The sequence below is a fragment of the Spermophilus citellus genome (assembly GCF_964194105.1).
Source record: "Spermophilus citellus genome assembly, chromosome: 7".
Classification (NCBI taxonomy): Eukaryota; Metazoa; Chordata; class Mammalia; order Rodentia; family Sciuridae; genus Spermophilus; species Spermophilus citellus.
The window spans coordinates 120,232,351-120,253,889 of NC_138188.1; the positions used below are offsets into that span (position 1 = coordinate 120,232,351).

General features: G+C 38.3%; 1 protein-coding gene across 4 annotated transcripts in view; it reads right to left on the bottom strand.

Annotated features, from left to right (window-relative positions):
* Nucleotides 1–21,539, bottom strand: part of ST6GAL1 (ST6 beta-galactoside alpha-2,6-sialyltransferase 1) — a 148,146-nt gene that overhangs the window by 18,322 nt on the left and 108,285 nt on the right. For all 4 annotated transcript variants that reach the window (XM_081301174.1, XM_081301176.1, XM_081301175.1 and 1 more), the window contains one exon: nt 17,033–17,130. In XM_081301174.1, coding sequence (XP_081157300.1) covers nt 17,033–17,130 — 98 coding nt within the window. The remainder of the gene's footprint in view (nt 1–17,032; nt 17,131–21,539) is intronic.

Here is a 21,539-nt window from a genome sequence, read left to right on the forward strand (position 1 = left end):
ACAAACCCAGAAAAGAAACATTTTATGTTGTTTTTTAAAGAACCAGATTCTTCAAAAATGTCAATATCTTCTGACAAATTTCTAGACATATATGATATACTGTAATTGAACAAAGAAGACAGGGAAAACCTAAACAAATCAATATCAAGAAATGAGATTGGAGCAGTAATAAAAAGCCTTCCAACAAAGAAAAGCTCAGGACCAGATGAATTCTCAGCTGAGTTCTCCCAGATCTTTAAAAAATAAGTAAAACCAATCATCCTCAAATTATTCCATGAAACAGAAAGGGAAGGAACAATTCAAAACTCATTCTATGAAGACAGTATCACCCTGACACCAAAACCACATAAAGACACACCAAGGGATGAAAACTTTTATACCAATATCCCTGATGAGAATAGCTGGAAAAGTTGTTAATAAAACATTAGCAAATCACATTCAAAAACACATGAAGAAGATAATGTACCATGATCAAGTTGGATTCATCCCAGGGATGCAAAATTAGTTCAACATACACAAATCAATAAATAAAATTCATCATAAAGAGAAACAAGGACAAAAATCACAAAATCTTCTCAACAGATGCAGAAAAAGCTTTTGACAAAATTTAGCACTCATTCCTGTTAAACATTAAGGAAACTAGGGATAAAAGGAACTTACCTCAACATCATAAAGGTTATAAATGACAAACTCAAAGCCAACATCATACTGAATAAAGATAAGCTGAAAACATTTTCTCTAAAATCAGGAACAAGATAAAGATGTCCATTGTCACCATTCCTATTCAATATAGTTCCTGAAACTCTATCCAGAGCAATCAGGCAATTAAAGTAATACAAATAAGAAAAAAAGTCAACCTATCTCTGTTTTCTGATGATATGATTCTAGAGCACACAAAAAACTCTATAAAACTTCCAGAGTGGATGAACAAATTCATCAAAGTAGCAGGATACAAAATCAACATACAAAAAAATCAATAGTTTTCTCATACACCAATAATAAATCTGCTGAGGAAAAAAATGAATAAAACTACTCCATTTGCAATAACTTAAAAAAATACCTAGGAATAGACCTAACCAAAAAGGTGAAAGACCTCTCCATTGAAAATTATAAAACAATGAAGGAAAAAAATTGAAAGCTCTTAGAAGATGGAAAGACCTATGCTGTTCATGGACAGGTATAATCAATTGTTAAAATGGCCATAATTACCAAAAGGAACCTACTGCTTCAATGCACTCCCCAACAAAATACCAACAACATTTTTCACAGAACTAGAAAAAAAGACTCCTAAAATTTATATGGAAGAATAAAAGACCCAGAATAGTCAAAGCAATCCTGAGTAGCAAGAGTGAAGCTGGAGACATCCCAATACCTGATCTCAAATTATATTACAGAGCCATAGTAACAAAAACAGCAGGGTATTACCATCAAAACAAATTTGCAGACCAGGGAATAGACTAGAAGACACAGAGACTAATCTACATGAATACAGTCATATTATACTCAACAAAGGTGTTGGAGAAAATACAATCTTTCTAATAAATGATGCTGAGAAAACTGGATATTCACATGTACAAGAATGAAACTAGATCCCTGACTCTCACCCTGCACAAAATCAACTCAAAGTGGATCAAATACCTAGGAATTATATCAGAAACAGTGATCCTGATAGAAGAAAACAGAGGCAATCTTTCAACACATTGGTGCATGCATACACTTCCTAAATACTACTCCTATATCTCATGAAATAAAGCCAAGAATTCATAAGTGGGATGGCATTAACTTAAAAAGCTTCTGCATAGCAAAGGAAACAAGAGCTTGACAAGAAACCCTACAGAATGGGAGATAATCTTTGCCAGCTACTCCTCAACAGAGGTTAATGTCCACAATACACAGAAATTCAAAAAACTGCAGAAGGAGGAGGAGGAGGAGGAGAAGGAGAGGAAGAAGAATAAGAAAGAAGGAAATAAAGAGAAAAAGAGAAAAGAAGGAAGAGGGAGAAGAAAAAAAGAAAACATAATGACCTACTCAGTAGGTAAAAGATCTAAGGAGACATCTCTCAAAAGAAGAAATACAAATGACCAACAAATATATTTTTAAAATGCTCAACATCCTTAGCAATCAGGGAGATGCAAATCAAAACTACACTGAGATTTCATCTCACCCCATTTAGAATGGCAATCATCAAAAGTACAAGTAATGATAATTGCTGGCAAGGATATGGAGAAAAAAAATATATTTATACATTGTTGGTGGGACTGCAAATTAGCACAACCACTTTTGAAAGCAGTTTCAAGATTCCTCAGGCAATCAGGAATCGAACTATCATATGACCCAGCTATCCCACCTTAGTATTTTTCTAAAAAAGCTGAAATCAACATAATATAGTGAAAAATGCATGCCAAAGTTTATAGCAGCACAATCCACAATAGCTAAGTTATGAAACCAACATAGGTACCTGTTAATAGATGGATGGATAAAGAAAATGTGATATGTGTATATATACAATAGAGTTCAATTCAGTAGAAGACTAAAACTATGTCATTGTTGGTAAATAGATGGAACTGGAGAATATCATTCTGAGTGAAATAGCTAGACTCAGGACATTGTGTCTTGTATCCAGAAGCTAGAGAGAGAAAAAGAAATTTAAAAAGGGGATCTCGCAAAAACAGAAGGGAGATCAGGAGAGCAGAAGCAAGGAACCAAAGGGGGACAGAGGAGAAAAGGGAAAGGGGGGAAACTGGGGAGTGAAGTTGACCAAATTATGTTGATGTATGTATGAATATATTACAGTGAATTCCAATCTTACATGTAACTATAATGCACCACTAAAAAAATAAATGAATAAATAAACAGAAGGAAGACCAAAAGAGTAGAGGAAGGGAATCAGAGGAGGGAGGAGAAAAATGAAAGAAGTAGTACTGGGGATTGAAATGAGCAAACTATATTATATGTTTATGAATATGTCAAAATGAACCCCACTATTATGTATAACCATTGTGAATTTACATATAAAAAGTCAATATCTTTAAAGATAAAAGGAAGCTATGGAAATATTCTAAAGAGACATATTGACTAAGTATAATACCTGACTCTGAATTGGATTTAGTACTAAAAAAGAAAAAATGCCCTAAAAGTCATCATTAAGAACTAGAATGCAGACAGATTTGAGAAAAGTGGGCATCAATGTCCTTGTCTAACCTTAAAAGTCAGGGGCACCTGTCCAACACTGGCCTGTACCCTGGTTTACATTGTACTTTGTGTGTTTGACGGAGGCTGAGACTTTTCTCCTCAACTAAAGTCCTTAAGGGGGAAGAAATTGCATCACTTTGCTCTTTTTCATATTGATCAGGGATTTTGTGGAAGCTTATTTGCTTGACTAAATGGAATATGGACAGCTGGCTATCCAGCAGATGGGCAAACCACACAAGGAAAAGAAGACTGACTGCAACTCTGACATGTTGAACACTTGTAACGAGGAGCCTTGGAATAAGAAGGCAAGCCCAATCCAATGACAAGTAATAGCCCTTTTCTGATTCCGAAAAAGATCAGTGACAGAATGTGCTGCTGGCAAAATCAAAAAGTCCTAAAACTCATGCATCCATCATGTTTAGATTTCAGCTCCTAAGTCGTGATGCCAAAATACTACACTAAAGAGGTTCCATCAACGTCACCCAGCTCACCCTAGCTGTTTTTAGATCCACTGTTGATGGAAATCCAACCTCCTCCACATACACACTGCCCCTGCCAACACCTATCCAGTCATGGAGATAAGACATGGAAGGTCCTCAGACAGTGTAAGTATTTAATAAATGGTACCAGCTATTATTTCAGGATAAGCCCCATTAAGTCATCTGTGAATGTTCTGGTTGAACTCATCAGCACACCCTATCCCTAGGCATGGGAGGTAGGTTTTCTCTCCCCAATTAGCACAAAAGCTTCTGAGGAAGCCACTGTGTCTTCTTGTCCCATTGTCTCCTCTTTCAGGCCCAATAAGCACAGCAGGTGCTCAGCCGAGTCTCACAGAAACCTTCTTAAGTTTATAGTCAAAACTGGATTTATTTAAAGGCCCACTTTTAACTGTAGTGGTTTCCTGTTGAATCTCATAACACCATCTGGTATGGGTATGGATGGGTCTGCTGAGCTGAAACTTCATGGGATGACAATTTTCTATAAAAAGCCACCTTCTAAGTTTAAAAAAAAAAAAAAAAGCATCGTTTTGTTTTCCATGACGTTGTCATGACCCAGTTGTGCACAGTGCTACCCTATGCCATGTGAGGAGGGAGCTGAACAAACACCAGCCCTGGTCAGAAGAGAGCTACTGGCAGGAGGTCCTATTTGAGAAGAGAATGAGCAACTCAGAGGCAGAACCCTAAGTGCTCTTATTGTGCAATGGTGAGCATGCAGACTGACATCTACACAAACAACTGACCAAACAAGAGAGAATGGACCACCAGCTTCCTGAGATATCAAGATGAGCAATGATAAAAAAAAGTATCAGTCACAATTCAGTACTTTAAGAAGTACTGTTATGTAGCTGCCCACGACTAGAGTATTCAAGCAACAGCCCAGATATTTGGTGGTGCTTATGGGAGGAGTAAAAATGAGGGTCTGTGTGCCGGAGGTGAGCAGTAAAGGCTTTCACGACAGTAGATTGTATGCCCTGCAAAGTGGGCCACTCACCTCTCAGCCCCAGTATGAGGAGCACAGGGATCTAGAAGTGTAAGAAAAAATGCGATCCTTCATCAGAGAATTCTGCATTGCCTACACCACACCCTCCCTCTCTGTCCCTTTCTGATTCTATGGGAGCACTTTAGAAATAGGCAATTGAAAAACTTGCTCACTCAAGTGTAGCCCAGTAAGAGTTTTAAGTGACTTTCCTCCTCCCCCTGCCCTACATCATGGGGGGTAAAAACCAAAACAAAAACAGTTTCATTAATTTTACTCCAAATTCGTGCTGTTTTAACTTTTTCTCTGAACCACTTGTAACATCTGCCTGGTTCCCTCATATGAGTAAAATAAAAGCTTTATCAAAAATTGGGCTGGGGATGTGGCTCAAGTGGTAGCGCGTTCGCCTGGCATGCGTGTGGCCTGGGTTTGATCCTCAGCAAAGAATGTTGTGTCCTCCGAAAACTAAAAAATAAATATTAAAAAAATTATCTCTCTCTCTCTCTCTCTCTCTCTCTCTTTAAAAAAAAAAATATTTATTTTTATTTGTACAAGAGTCATGATCTTGCTTTAAAAAAAAAATGATGCTTTTTTTTTCTTTTTTTTTATTGTTGGTCGTTCAAAACATTACATAGTTCTTGATATATCATATTTCACAGTTTGATTCAAGTGAGTTATGAACTCCCATTTTTACCCTGTATACAGATTGCTGAATCACATCATTTACACTTCCATTGATTTACACATTGCCATTCTAGTGTCTTTGTATTCTGCTGCCTTTCCTATCCTCTACTATCCCCCCTCCCCTCCCCTCCCCTCCCCTCTACTCTCTCTACCCCCTCTACTGTAAATCATTTCTTCCACTTGTATTATTCTTCCCTTACCCCTCACTTCCTCTTGTATGTAATTTTGTATTACTCTGCATTAAAAAATGACAAAATCATAGAATTTGGAGGGAAATGGATGGCATTAGAGCAGATTATGCTAAGTGAAGCTAGCCAATCCCTAAAAAACAAATGCCAAATGTCTTCTTTGATATAAGGGGAGTAACTAAGGACAGAGTAGGGACGAAGAGCATGAGAAGAAGATTAACATTAAACAGGGATGAGAGGTGGGAGGGAAAGGGAGAGAGAAGGGAAATTGCATGGAAAAATGATGCTTTAACACATGTTTTTCCTGCCTTCTGCTGGGCCCCTTCTGCAGAGATGCTAAAAAGTGGCTAAGATAGCCAATTTAGATTACTTGCATTTTACTACATTCAAAACATTGGTTCACCGCCCCTTCCAGGAGATAAAAGGCCCATCTCTGGGAGATTGCAGAAGGCATAGTCATTCCCAAACAAACAGGGGCAGGCCTTCATGCTTCAGTAATGACCATCACCATTTACAAAGCACTTGCTGCCTACCAATCTCTTTGCTTAGTGTTTCATTTGCTCCTACAAAGACCTCACATAGTAACTGTTCTTTCTGTTTTACAAATGAAGGAAGTGAGGCTCAAAACAATAAAACAATCTGCTCAAGTCACTCTTGTATGAAGAGCCGCAGGAGGAATTTAACCAGTAATGTTTGACTCCAGTACTTTTAATTTCCAGGTAATCTTGCCTCGCCTTTAAATAAAATTCCAGAATCTTTTCAGGATTCAAATTTAGTTCTTCAAGTGAAGATAACCAAGACACCACAAAGAGGTACCCAAGGACAGGCTACTTCATACATACCTCTTTTCAGTTGCTGCTGCCTACCAACCTCCAGATCATACCACCCAGGCATCACATGGTGATAGGTTTCCTCTCTAAATTCATGTTCTTGAACCTCAAAGTGGCCCAGCATAGCCTGGAAATCTGACTATATTTCTCAGATTTACTCATTCACTCACTCTTCTTCAATAACCATTTCAAACTTTGCTGGAACCTTTTCTATTAAAAGGTTCTATTCTCCCTCCAGCCTGGTCGGGCCGCTGACCTTGCATCCTAAACTATCTTCAGCTGTACCCCTCTTATTCTTCTTCACTCCTGATTCCTTCCAACTGGGTTAATCCTCCACTGGGCATGCTCAATCACCCTCACCATCTCAGGAACTACTTAACTGTCTTTTCTTTTAACTATATTCATTTTTTCCCTCTATCAACTGGTTTCTCCCTGTTGGTCCAAAAAATAACTTATTGTGATAAACTATCACATAATGCAATTTATCACTTGAGCCATTGTTTATATAGCTCATTCACATTAAGTACATTTACAATGTTATGAAACCATTAAAACCATCCACCTCCAGAACTTTTTGGTCTTTGCAAACTGAAACACAGGGCCTATTAATCAACTTCCCATTCCTTCCTCCCACTAGGTCTTGGTAACTGTGATCCTACAGTATTTGTCCTTTTGTGACTGTCTCCTCCGCTGACTTATTTTTCACTGTGGTAAAATACATATAAACTAAAATTGGTTACCTTACCCACTTTTAAGTGGACTTAAAAGTTCGGTGACATTATACATTTACATTTTTAAGCAGCTATCACTGTCATCCATCTCCAGAATTCAGTCTTATAAAATCAAAACTCTGTTCCCATTAAACAATAACTTCACATTCCCCCTCCCTCCCAGGTCCTGACAATTACCATTCTACTTTCATTTCTATGATTTACATTACTCTGAGTGCTTCATATAAAGAGAATTGAACATTTTTCTTCTTGCAACTGGTCTATTTCATTCAACATTATGACCTCAAGGTTGATCCATGTTGCAGCACTTGTCAGAATTTCTTCATTTTTAAGATTGAGTAACACTTCACTATATGTATGTACCAAATTTTGCTTATTCATCAATAGTCACTTGGGTTACTTCCACCATTTAGATATTCTAAATAATTGTGCTCTGAACATGGGTGTACCTGTTCTAAATGTTGCTTCCAATTCTTTTAACTCTGTACCAAGAAGTGGAATTGCTGGATCAGTTCTATTTAAAATTTTCTGAGGAGCCACCATACTATTTTCCACAGTTGCTAACCATTTTACATTTCCACCAATGCACAGGTTTCGATTTCTCCTAATAGAAGTCGTCCTAATGAAAGTGAGGTAGTAGTACTGCATGGTAGTTTTGATTTATATTTCCCTAATGCTTAACAATGTTGAATATCTTCCCATGTTCATACAGGACATTTGTATACCTCCTAGGAATGTATTTAAGTCCTCTGCTCATTTTTGAATTGTGTTTTGTTGTTGTTGTTTTAGGAGTTCTGTATACATTCAACTCATTAATCCTTCATCAGATATATGATTTGCAAATGTTCCCTCCCATTCTGTGTTCTATTCACTCTGTTGAGAATGCCTTTTGATACACGATTTAAAATATTTTCATTAAGTCCAATTGTTATATTTTTCTCCTGTTGCTAGAGCTTTTGGTGTCATGACCATAAAATCATTTTCAAATCTGATGCCATGAAGCATTTGCCCTATGTTGTGTTCTAAGAGTTTTATAGTTTTAGGTCTTATATTTAGACCATAGGTTTATTTTGAGTTATTGTTTGTATATGATATTATCTAGGGGTACAACATCAATGGGTTTCCATGTGGATAACCAGTTTTCCCAGCACCATTTCTTCAAAAGACATTTCCCCCATTAAACAATCTTAACACACTGGTAAAATTCAATGGACCACATATGCAAGGGTTTATTCCTGAATTTTCTGTTCAATTCTGTAAGTTTATATATCTGATTTTAAACCAGCATCATATTGTTTTGATTACTGAAGCACTGGAATAAGTTTTGAAATCAAGAAGTGTTGAGTCCACCAGCTTTTTTTTATTCTTTTTCAGAATTATTCTAAGTACTTAATGAGTCCCTTGTGATTCCACATGATTTTTTTATATATAAGAGCAGAATGCATTACAATTCTTATTTCACATATAGAACACAATTTTTCAAATCTCTGGTTGTATACAAAGTATATTCACACCAATTTGTGTCTTCATACATGGACTTTGAATAATAATATCCGTCACATTCCACCATCATTTCTAACCCCATGCTCCCTCCCTTTCCCTCCCACCCCCTCTGCCCTATCTAGAGTTTGTCTATTCCTCCCATGCTCCCTCTCCCTATCCCACTATGAATCAGCCTCCTTATATCAAAGAAAACATTCGGCATTTGGTTATTTGGGATTGGCTAACTTCACTTAGCATTATCTTCTCTAACTCCATCCATTTACCTGCAAATGCCATGAGTTTTTTCCTCTTTTATTGCTGAGTAATATTCCATTGTGTATATATGCCACATTATTTTTTATCCATTCATCTATTGAAGGGCATGTAGGTTAGTTGCACAGTTTAGCTATTGTGAATTGTACTGCTATAAACATTGATGTGGCTGGGTCCCTATAGTATGCTGTTTTTGTTTGTTTGTTTGTTTGTTTGTTTTGTTTAGGATGGGTTTTTCTAGGTTTGCAAATAACATCATTGGGATTTTCAAAGGGATTGTATTTAATCCACTTGTTTTGAGCAGTATTTCATCTTAAAAATTTAGGTTATCTTCTATCCATAGTGCTTAGGATCAAAAATGTTTTGATTTCAGATTTTTTTTCAGGTTTTCAAAATTTTGCATATACTAATGAGATATCTTAGGTATGGAACTAAAGTCTAAGCACAAAATTTATTTTGGCTTCATGTACATTTTATACACATAGACTGAAGATAACTTTATGACATTTTTTTGATCCACCTGCATTTTGGCTTGTGACCCACCATATGAGGTCAGGAGCAGAACTTTCCATGTGACATCATGTCAATGCCCCAAACTTCAGAGCTATGCATTTTCCCTCTAGCACTGCTTTCACTGTATCCCATAAATTTTATATATTGTATTTTTCATTTCATTCATCTCTAAATGTTTTCTAATTTCCACTGTGATTTCTTCTTTTCTCCATTGATTGCTAGAATATGTGTATGTAGTTCTACAAAAAATAATTGAAGATTTTGACACCACACTCTGGATAACAACCAGACAAAAGAGAAGGAAACAGAAGAATAACACAATAAACCAAATAGATCTAACAGACATACAGGGACACTGCCCAACCACAATAGAATACACATTCTTCTCAAATATCAGGAGCCGTCCACAGGTTGCTTGTGTGTCACTGTGTATGGAAGCCTCGTGGATAAAGACATCTGGTATCTGGCAATGACCATAGACATTTCCTCTGGTCAATTGCCCAAGAACAATATGAATCTCTATTCTGCTCTGCTGTGGCCCACACAGCACCTGAGATGGGTGTGACCTGCCAAGATGTCAATCAACCTGCTGAGTACAAGAAATCATGAAGCAAGACTCTGCCTTTGAAACTTTATCCCTGCCTTTCATGTACCCCCTTAAATAAACCACCGGAGCCATTTTGTTTTTGTCTAGTTCCAGAACCCATCAAGACTACATCTGCCGGGGGCTCTGCCTTTTGTAAATATATTTCTGAGTATTTGTGTTTTGTTATTCACTAATTATTTGAGATTTTAAGTTTTAGGGTGGCTTACCCTTCTAGGCAGAAAGAAGAATCCCCAATGAGATGCTGGCCATCCACCCCCCAAAACTCAAGTGCACTTGGAACTTTTTTTAAGATAGACTCTATGTTAAGTCACAAATTAAGTCTCAAAAGGTTTAAGAATATAGATATCATCATTAAAAATATCTTCTCTCACCAAAATAGGACAAAGCTAGAAATCAATAACAAAATGGAAACTGATAATGATGGTGGAATGTGATGATCATTATTATCGAAAGCACATGTATGAAGACACAAATTTGTGTGTATATACTTTGTATACAACCAGAGATATGAAAAATTGTGCTCCATATGTGTAATAAGAATTGTAATGCATTCTGCTATCATATAAAAAAAAACCGGAAACTAGTAACCATGGATATTACATTTAATATCTTAAAGTTACAACACTCTGATTCCAGTTTACACCAGCTTAATTTCAATAACATATAAAAAGTTTGCTCCTTTAATATCTCCATCTTTCAATTGCTGATGTCATAAAATTACATCTGTATAACTGTATGTCAAAAAAAATCATTTTAATCTAACAATTGTTAGATGCTCTTAAATTATGGACAAAAATGAAATGTTGAATTACAAATAAGTTACAATACACCAACTTTTAGACAAATAGTTTTTTTTAAAAATGTGTTATTCTCTTAAATCATGTAGAAAGCAAGAAATGGAGTCATACACCATTGCTGTGGTAGTACTAGCTTTTATAACTGGCCACATATTTACCTTTGCTGAGATATTTATTTTTTTATATGGCTTTGAGTTTAGTCTAGTAAGTATGACTTTTAGTTACAGTCTATTATCCTCTCATTTCAACCTGCTGGGATATTTTTTAGCATTTCTTATGAGACAGGTCTGTGTTAATGGACTCTCTCCATTTAATTTATCTGGGAATGTCTTGATTGGTTTTTGATGGACAGTTTTGCTGGATATAGGATTCTTGGTAAGCAGTTTTTGGTTTTCCTTTTAACATTTCAAATTTCTGGCATCTAGAATTTCTGAAATTTAGTAGCAAATATGCTACTAATCTTAATCTTATTGAGGATAGTTTAAGATAGACTCTATGTTAAGTCACAAATTAAGTCTCAAAAGGTTTAAGAATATAGATATCATCATTTAAACTATCTTTTTAATTGCTCCTTTAAGATCTTTCTTTTGCCTTCAACAGTTTGATTATAATATGTCTCAATGTTTCTTTGGGTTCATATTACTTGTAATGTCTTGAAGTTCTTTGATGTATATGCTCATGTCTTTCATTAAATTTGGGAAGTTCCTGGCCATTATTTCTTCAGATATCCTTTCTGTCCCACTCTCCTTTTCCTGAGACTTCCACAATGCATACGTTGATCCACTTAATGGTATCCCTGTTCACTTTTCTTCAATCCTTTTTCTTCCTGTTCCTCAGACTCTATGATTCCCATATTTCTATCTTCTAGTCATTGATTTTTCTCTTCTGTCTGTTAAAATCTGCTTTTGGATCTATCAAGTGAATTTTTCATTTTAATTATTACACATTACAGCTCTAAAATTTCTATTTGGTTTCTCTTTAGGTTTTTCCCTCCTCTTTATTGATATTTCTATTTTGTTCATATATCATTCCCTTGATTTTATCCATTTCTTCCTTTGGTTTGTTTGTTTGGTTATTTTTTTTTTTTTAGTATCTTTAAGACAATTGCTTTAGTCTTTATCTAATAAACCTTCCCTCAGCTCTTTTCCAGAGATGTTTCTATTGGTTTATTTTTATCTCTGAATTGGCCATAGTTTGCTATTTCTTTGTGAACCTTGTGATTTTCTTTTCAAAATAGGATATTTGAATCTAATAATGTGATAACTCTGGAAGTCAGATTCACAACCTTCCCTAAGGTTTGCTGGTTTTTTTTTTGTTTGTTTGTTTGTTTAATTATTAGAGATTATGTTTGCTGAAAATCAGCCTGAGTTATACAAACTATTCCTTAGGTCTTCTCTGAGCCCAACCCTTCTGAACTTGCACAATGACTTTCTAATTTTTCCCATGCTATAGTTTGGAACTAGAATGACCCCCAAAAGACCATAAGTTAAAGGCTTTTTTCCTCAGAATGGCCCTAATAGGAAGTTGTAGAACTTTTAAGAGGTGGCCCTAGTGGGATATTTTCAAGTCTTTAAGGACATGGCCCTGAGAGCATATTGGGACCCTTTTTGCTTGTGGACAAGGGCCAAAAGCAATGAAATCACCTGTTCATGGACTGAAACCTTCAAAAGTGTGAGCCAAAATAAACCTTTTATTCTAAGTTGATTATCTTACATACTTAAAGCCGACTAACACACTCCATATCTGCAGTTGTTTTAAGTGACCTAGTTTTCAATGTTTGGCTCCCAAAAAGCCTAAGGGAGAAAAATGAAGTGGGCCCGGGGCAGGAGGAGCCACCAGGCCTTTAAATCCCCTGAGATTTACTTCAGCCAGAGGAGAAGGTGTTCCTAACAGGGGAGGGGGTTTAATAGTGATTGGTGGCTACCTAATCTTTGTACCTCTGTGTTAAGAAGCAGCTATTAGTAATCAGAGAACAGACCCCCACTCCCCCCAGGATTTGAGGGTAGGTGCTTATTTCCCACTCTGTCTCCTATAGGCTGGGTCTAGTGTGCTGTAGGAACATGTGCACAGTTGCTTATCCTGGGGCAAAGGGATGGATGGCTGCTACATGCTAACAGCAGAGATTGATTGAAATTAACCATGATTTATCATCCAAATCTTTCCCTGGAGATTTCAAGCTTACTTTGGACGCTGAAGTTCCACAACAGTGAGACATCTACAGATTCTGCAGGGCAGTGGTTGTCTAGGTGGGAAGACAGTATGCTTCCTCCTCTGCCATGTTTCCAGAATCCTCCCCCTACCACTGCCACTGGCTCTTATTTTTTTTTAAATACAACAGAAAATTTATTTCTTGAACACATGAAGTTCACAATGAGTGTTCCTAAGGGCAACCGGCTCTCCTTTAAGATGGTCCCAGCCTACCTTGTGGTTCTTCCATCTTTAACACATGACTTTGAATGTTGTTGTGTTTACTTACATTCAACCAGAGAAAGAATAAGTGCATAGGAAAAAATTTATGGAGCAGTTCTAGAAGTGGAATATATCACCTCATTTGATTAGAATTCAGTCACCCAATATATTTAATTGCAAGGGAGGCTGGAAAATGTCCATCTAAAAGCCCAGTCATTTTGTCTCTATCACGATTGATCTCATCCATGACATTTCCCACAATGTCATTCTCAAAAGGAAACTGGAACTTTAATTTGGGGTTGACATTACTTTCTTTATTGGTTCTTTCTGACGTAAAAGATGGAAAGAATAAAAACAGGCCCTGGAATTATTAACTTTCTCCACCAGTTTCCTTCTCTCTCCTCTGCTTTAGAGTCAGACTTTGGAAATAAACCATCGACCATTTGCCCTCTCAATCCATCAATATACCCCGGTTGGCTTCTGGTTTCATCACTTTCCCCAGAAGGTTTTTGCTAATGTCACCAGAGGCCTCTAGTCACCTAAAGAGAGCAGCTGCTTTTCAGTCTTCACCTAAATTGGCTCCTCAGCAGCTTCTGGCACCATTCCCCACTACCTCCTCCTTTCTCTGCTCTTGTCACCCAAAGCTCCTGGGTAGAACCTCTTTCCTCCCTATAGTCTCTCTAGGGCTCTCATTCAATCCTGTTGCTTCGTTATCACATACATACACACAGTTCATTATTCTCTTCTCCAGCCCAGACCTGTCCACTAAACCTCAGCCCTATTTGGACAATTGCCTACTTATGACCTGTCTTTACAGCTAAGAGATAATTCAGACCAAACACATCTAGAAGCATACTTTTTATCTCTGTCTTCTTCCTTGACTCTAACCCTCACCAGCCAACACACTTTCAAGTACCTGCAAAGGCAGTAATTTGGGGCTCTTCAGTTACTTTGGTTACACAGGCCAGAAACTGAGCTGCACCTTTACTTCTTTCACCTCTCACACCCACTCCAACACTAAAGCCTGTTGACTGCACATGCACAGTAGTTCTTAGGTGCATTTTTTTTCTCACATTCACCTTCACTTCCAACTCTGTTGCAACCTGCCAGCATTTGTAGTACAGACTACTAAGAAAAGCTCCTGTGTCTATCTACTGCAGCCTCTCTGATCAGATGGAGGATAGTGCTGTTCACAAAATGCAAATCTTATCATGATATAGCAAAGAAAATTTGGCTCAGCGTTGTGACTTGACTTCTTACCTTTAGCTTCATCTCTCACCATGCACCCCACATCTACCCACCTCTTTCTACCCCTACTCCTTCCTACATGCTGCTCCTTCCATACAAGACCTTGCCTATGCTGTTCATCTTACTGAAAAGCAACCTTATCATCTACTCTTATTCCCCCTAAATGGCTAATTGTCACCTCTAGGAAGTTATCCTCACTTCCAATGGTTAGCTTAAATGTCCCTGTTTTGGGCTCTCCTAACACCTTGACCCTCTCTTCTGAAGTTATCAATTGCAACTTGAGGCTCATTTGTATAATTATTGGGTTGAATCTGTAAGCAACATAGAAACAGAGTATTGTATCCTCCACTCTCAGCTTATACCTGCATATATAAAGTGTAAGAGCAGCTAAGATATAATGACATATGTGCCAGGTACTGTTCTAACTGCTTTGCATAGATTGTTCTCATTTATATCCTACAACAACCCTGCAAGGAAAATACCATTATTACCCCTCCTCTTTAGAAATGAGTAAATGAAGACATAGATAATTTGGGCATAATCATTTAGGTAGTGAGAGACACAGCTGGGTTTCATTCCCAGATAGACTAACTGCACAGGCCACATACCAACTTCTACACTGGAGGCAATACCATGCATATTTGCTGAATGTGTGAATGGAAGGTAAATAAAAATTCCCTCCCAGATATTTATGTGCATCTCACACAGACATAAAAGCTAGGTGTTTGTGCTCCCTACAGTGCTTTCTGGCTCCAGAATTTCTGTGACTGGGGCATGAGTAGGGAAAGGGGAAAAGTTAGTCCTAACTTCTCTGAATTTCCAGACGTGCCAGAGTCTGAGCAGCCCTGAAGGTCCAGCCTCATCTCCCTGAAGAGAGCAATGGGAATCCTGCCACATCTTCACCTCCAGCCCAGTCAGGGCTATGAATGCCTCCTCCCTTACTTCTTGTGCCTCTCTGTCCTGCCAATTACATCTTCTGTAGTGCCTCCCTATTGCTATTTCTCCAAATACTGACCATTTTTCAAAGTCAAGCTTAGGGGCCACAGAGAATCTTTTGCTAATCAAACCATCTCTTTCAAACCTCCCCATTCTACTACTAATAAAGGTAATATAAAACCCCAAAATATAAGGTGGAATAGCACACAGGCATTGGAAGTATCTAGAGGCTACTGGAGGATGCTACCGTGATAGCATTATTTTTCTTATATTTTTATTTTTGGGAATACCAGGGATTGAACTCAGGGGCACTCGACCACCGAGCCATATCCCCAGCCTATTTTTTGTATTTTATTTAGAGACAGAGTCTCACTGAATTGCTTAGCACCTCGCTTTCACTGAGACTGGCTTTTGAACTCACAAGCCTCTTGCCCTAGTCTCCTGAGCTGCTGGGATTATAGGCATGCACCACCGTGCCCAGCTGAAAATGAATCTTTTTAAAAAAATGGTTTTAGAGGAAGAACAAAACACAAGATGGTTAAGTTCTTCAACCCCTGTCCCATCATAAAAGGATTCTTAGGGTTATGGGCCTCCAATAGAAGTATGCTATGCAGGAAGCAGCTTCAGCTCAGCTGGTGAACTGCCACAAGTCAGGAAATATAGAGAAGGACATAAAGCAGCGGAGCCCTCCACAGGAAAGCAGAAATGCACATTCCACCAGGAAAGTGCTGATATGGTGTTTCTGATCAGTTCCATGATTCACCCCATCCCTCAAGTCATGGGCAGGTAAATAGAGATTAAACATTTATATCAAAACACCCAGTGCTCATATGCTTCCTCAGAAAAAAAAGGTAAACATCAGTGGTTTTGAGTGAATCTGCAGCCCTGTCATGCATTGTTTTGGTTTGATTGGTTTTACAAAGAAAAACCAAACAAACCAAAACAATGAGACAGATCTGACTACGTTTCCCAGGGTGACCGCATATCCCAAGTGATCCTCCTGCCTCAGCCTCCTGAGTAGCTGAGACTACAGATGTGAGTCACCACACCTAGCTATCCTGCAGTTTTTGATGTGTATAATCTAGTTTCTCCCATTCATTAAATCTTTTAACAGAACTTTGTGGCAAGAATATTTCTCCACTTTCTGTTGGTATTGAGAAATCAACATGTGCTACCTGGAAACAGCTCAGGAAGCTAAATACCTGTGGAAATTCATGAAGTAATGATGTCTAGGACATATCACACACACAGTCATACGGTGAGGATGTCTTATTATACTTGCATAACATTTCCCTGCTTATAAAGCAATCTCACATATTTTTTCATTCACTTTTCACCGCAGTCCTCAGTCTCCCCTAGATGTCCTCAGTCTCCCCTAGATGTTCTCTGCTCACATAACACCCCAGGTATGCCCTCAGCAGAACTGTCTTTCCTGGGTCTAAGACAGCTCCATCACTAAAGACTAATACCATGGGGTATTCTTATGAACACATCCCAAGGTTGGGTCATGGAATCACTGACTCCTCCTCAAGTGAAGAACCTGGGACTCAGGAAGTTGACAGACTTAACTAATCTGGCACTTTGATGAGCGCCTTGTAGATACATTCTGCTTTGGAGCCCTGTGTGGTCTCCCTCGCACTCCATATCTGCACAGCAGTAATTTTACCTGAGAGTTCATCAGGCGAATGGTAGTTTTCGTGCCCACATCTTGTTGGAAGTTGGCCGTGGGTGCCCCATTAAACCTCAAGACTGCATCATGATCATCTGTAAACCACAAGGAAATAGAAAAGATGTGATGAGTATAGCAAGATGCAGGAAGAGAGAAGGACAGGAGGGAGAAAAGCAGGAGGAAAGGGAGGGAGCGAGACAATACTGCCTCCTGATCTTTATCAACCTCGTGTTACACAGGGGGAAAAGGAATATTTGTGTGGTTCTCAGGTCAAGGTCATAGATGGAGATGACTACTTATCTGCCATCACTGCAAAATCTAGAGGGGTCCATACTATTCATTCATGAAACCCATCCAATGGCAGTAGTGTGCTGGGACATGGCAGGAAAGTGAACAGGGCCAGAGTGCTCTTTATAGTGTAATCATTACTCCAGGTATCAAAGGAACAAACCAAATGTTCTCTAGGTATTACCAGTGGATCATATTTCTATCCCTATCAGGAAAATAAAGACACTACCATATATGCAGTCTGTGTACAAGTACAAAGAAGCCAATGCACTCGGAAAAATGTGCAATGCCCAGCAAATGGAAGGGATTCACTATGCCATCCAAAACTCCCCTAAGTGTCCCACTTGGGAACCTGAGGCCCATACAAGGGTCAAAAACCTGGTCCAGCAGAAATGGGACAGGAAGTCAGAATGCTAAACTCCACGTTTTGTTTTGTTTTAATAAACACTTTGTCAGAAAGAATATACAATATTAAATCCAATCAAGATCAAACAAACCATCTCTAAAACACCTGATTAATTCCTGGGCCCTACCTCTTTGAAGCTATTTAAGCAGAGTTTGGAGAAGTTGACCAATCTGATAGGGGAGGGTGATGACCTTTAAGAATCTTCCTAGCCCTGAGTCTCTGACATCTTACAAGAGCTCATCCTAACCTTACTTGATCAAGCAAGTTTGGGGTTCACCATCAAAATCTGCACCAGATTTGGGGTTCAGCCCAATTATCTATAGTCTCATTTTCTTCCATGTGTGCTTTTATGGGGTTGCTCTTTATCCACTCAGATGGGACTGGGAAACAAAAGACATTTGATTCCACATAAAATGTTCTGGAAAGGGGATGACCACAAAGTTAGTGTTGGGGGGAACTTTCCTCTTTATTTTAATACCAGTGTGTATACTAAACCTCAGGAATGCAGTCACCTCCTTCAGGGAAACAACTTAGCCCTATCCCCAATCCCAGGATAAAATGTCATCCAAGTAGTTTGAGATAAGCACAGTCCAAATTTCATCAGCCTAAGGGGAGGCACACTGGACAGCAAATAGGGCAGGAGGTATATCTTTATACAACTCAATTGCAAAAGATTTGTCGGAATCAGTCACTGGTTTCAAAAGCAGTCACTAGTAGTCACAAAAGATGCAGATCCATCAGAAACTTCACTTAGTCAACTTTGTCATTCCACAGATGAATAAATTATCAGTGAGAATCCAGTTAAGTAACTGAGAGTTTCATAAAAGGGCTATTTACAAAGTCGTGGGTAGAGTTTAAGAAAATCAGTATGGAATGGACTGATCCCCAGAGTTGACTGCTGCACTACCCCAGGGCTGGCTGCCATTACTATCCCCCATGTGTAATATAACACTAGGAGCAGAGACATGGGCTAAGGAGGGCCACTGTCAAGAGCTATGGTCTTCAGGAAAGGAACACAGCCTCTGCTAACAACCTCAGCCCGTAAGAAGGAGGCTGAGGTTGACGCCAGTGTGTATACTAAAACCTCGGGAAAGCAGTCACCTCTCTTTCCTCCTTCCTTTGGCTCTTGTTGGCTTGAAAGGGAACAGGAGAAGCTGGAGACTGACAGAGCTGCCTAAAAGGGGCTGCGATCTTCAGTCAAGAGTAGAGGTAACTCTGCAGGGCACACCTGGAGACACTCTCCTTCACAGCTTCAAGCTGGAGCTTCTCCTGGCCAGTTCCAAATCAAAGCTAGTGGGAGAGGAACCGCCACTGACCCAATTTCAACTTCCAGGAAATAGATGCAGATGGGAAAGAATGAAGATGAGGGTGAAAGGGTAAATAGAGAATACCCAGCACAGAAGGCTGAGGACAGGTCCTTGACATTGACCATAAGCAAGGAGAATCTTTCGTTCATGCCTACTCTATGCCAGGCACAGTTCTGGGCACTGGAGACAATGGTTGTGAGAAAGAAAGACCTTACATTCTACTGCATGGAGAGATAATTAATAAATAGAACAACCTACGTGTAATATAAGTGTGGCGAGTAACCGACACACATAAAGTGAGTTGTGTGACACATAAAGTGAGTTCTGTGAGTTGTGTGAAGTGAGTTGAGCACTGAGGGAAACCCTTTTTGTTAGAGTGATGATTCAGGGAATACCTCAGAGCTGAGACCCAAAGGTTGGCCAGGCATGGAAAGGGCCCAGGGGAGTCCATCCCAACTAGAGGATGCCACAATTGTGAAGGTCAAGTCCAGTGCAAGGATTTGGCTGGAGATGAGTGAGTGAAAGGAAGAAATGGCAAGGATGCAGTTAAAGAGGTCAGCAGGAATCTGACAGTGCAGGGCTGGGAAGGCCTGGTGAGAAGGTTGGATTCAATTTTTCAAAACACAACAATAATTAAAAAAATCATGAAAAAGGCCAGTGACTTGGTATCATAAAGAAAAGGGGTGGGATCCTTGTTTGCCAAATCATCCTTTGCTACTGAAGGCTGCAGAACTTTCAAACTCACACAGGCCTCCAGAAAATCACCAAGAAAAATCTACAACTAACAGGATCCCAGCAAATAAGTCAGACAAGCAGAAAACAGAAGCCACCAGTTCTCCCTAACTTAGAAGAGAACATAAAGAAGAAAAAGAAAGTATATATAAATGCATCACTATATGCCTATGATATAATTACCTGTCTACAAAATTCAACCCAAACAGCTCAAGCTAGTAAATTCATAAATAGATCAAAATTCACTACCTCCAAGTGTAGTAACTAATTAAGTAAAAAAATATGATAAAAGAAATTCTATCACAATTTATCACTAAACATTTTTTGTATTTTCAAATTAGCTTTCAAAATTATATAACCTAGAAAATAATACTTTTTTATTTTTTTATTTTTTTTTAATTTTTTTTTAATTTTATTTTTTTTATTGGTTGTTCACAACATTACAAAGCTCTTGACATATCATATTTCATACATTAGATTGAAGTGGGTTATGAACCCCCAATTTTACCCCAAATGCAGATTGCAGAATCACGTCGGTTACACATCCACAATTTTACATAATGCCCTATTAGTAATTGTTGTATTCTGCTACCTTTCCTATCCCCTACTATCCCCCCTCCCCTCCCCTCCCATCTTCTCTCTCTACCCCATAGAAAATAATACTTTATCTGGGGTGCATGTGGTAAGGATTTTCTCCCAATTTGTAGGCTCTCTCTTCACATTACTGATTGTTTCTTTTGCTGAGAAGAAGCTTTTTAGTTTGAATCTATCCCATTTATTGATTCTTTATCTTACTTCTCAAGTAAGGAAGGGATCTTGTTAAGGAACTCAAATCCTAAGCCAACATGGTGAAGATTTGAGCCTACTTTTTCTTCTATTAGGTGCAGGGTCTCTGTTCTAGTGCCTAAATATACTATAGATACTCTTTGAAAATCTACTTTTAGTTGAGTTTTGTGCAGGGTGAGAGATAGAGGTTTAATTTCATTTGTTACAAGTGGCTTTCCATTTTTCTCAGCACCATTTGTTGAATAAGCTATCTTTTCTCCAATGTATATTTATGGTGCCTTTGTCTGGTATAAGATAATTGTAATTTTGTGGGTTTGTCTCTGTGTCCTCTATTTTGTATTCTATTGGCCTATATGTCTGTTTGGTACCAATACCATACCATTTTTATTACTATGGCTCTGTAGTATAGTTTAAGTTCCAGTATTGTGGTGCCTCCTGCTTCACTCTTCTTGCTAAGGATTGCTTTGGCTATTATGGTTCTCTTATTTTTTCAAATGAATTTCATGATTGTTTTTTTCTAGTTCTATGGAGAATATCATTGGGATTTTAATAGGAATTGCATTAAATCTGTACAGGGGTTTTGGTAGTATGGCCATTTAAACAATCTTAATTCTGCCTATCCGGGAGCATGGAAGGTCCTTCCATCTAACCCAATCAAATAAATGGGCTAAGGACGATACTTCACAGAAGAAGAAATACAATTAATCAATAAATATAAGAAAAAAATGTTCAACATCTCTAGCAATTAGAGAAATGCAATCAAAACTACACTGATGGCTGAGGATACAGTTCAATTGGTTGAGTACTTGCCTCATATGCACAAAGCCCTGGGTTCAATCCCCAGTGCCACCAAAAAAAAAAAAAAAAAAAAAGAAAGAAAGAAAGAAAAAAGAAAAAAAAAAGCCTACACTGAAATTTCAACTCATTCCAGTCATAATGGCAAATATCAAGAATACAAGCAACAATAAATGTTGGCAAGGATGTA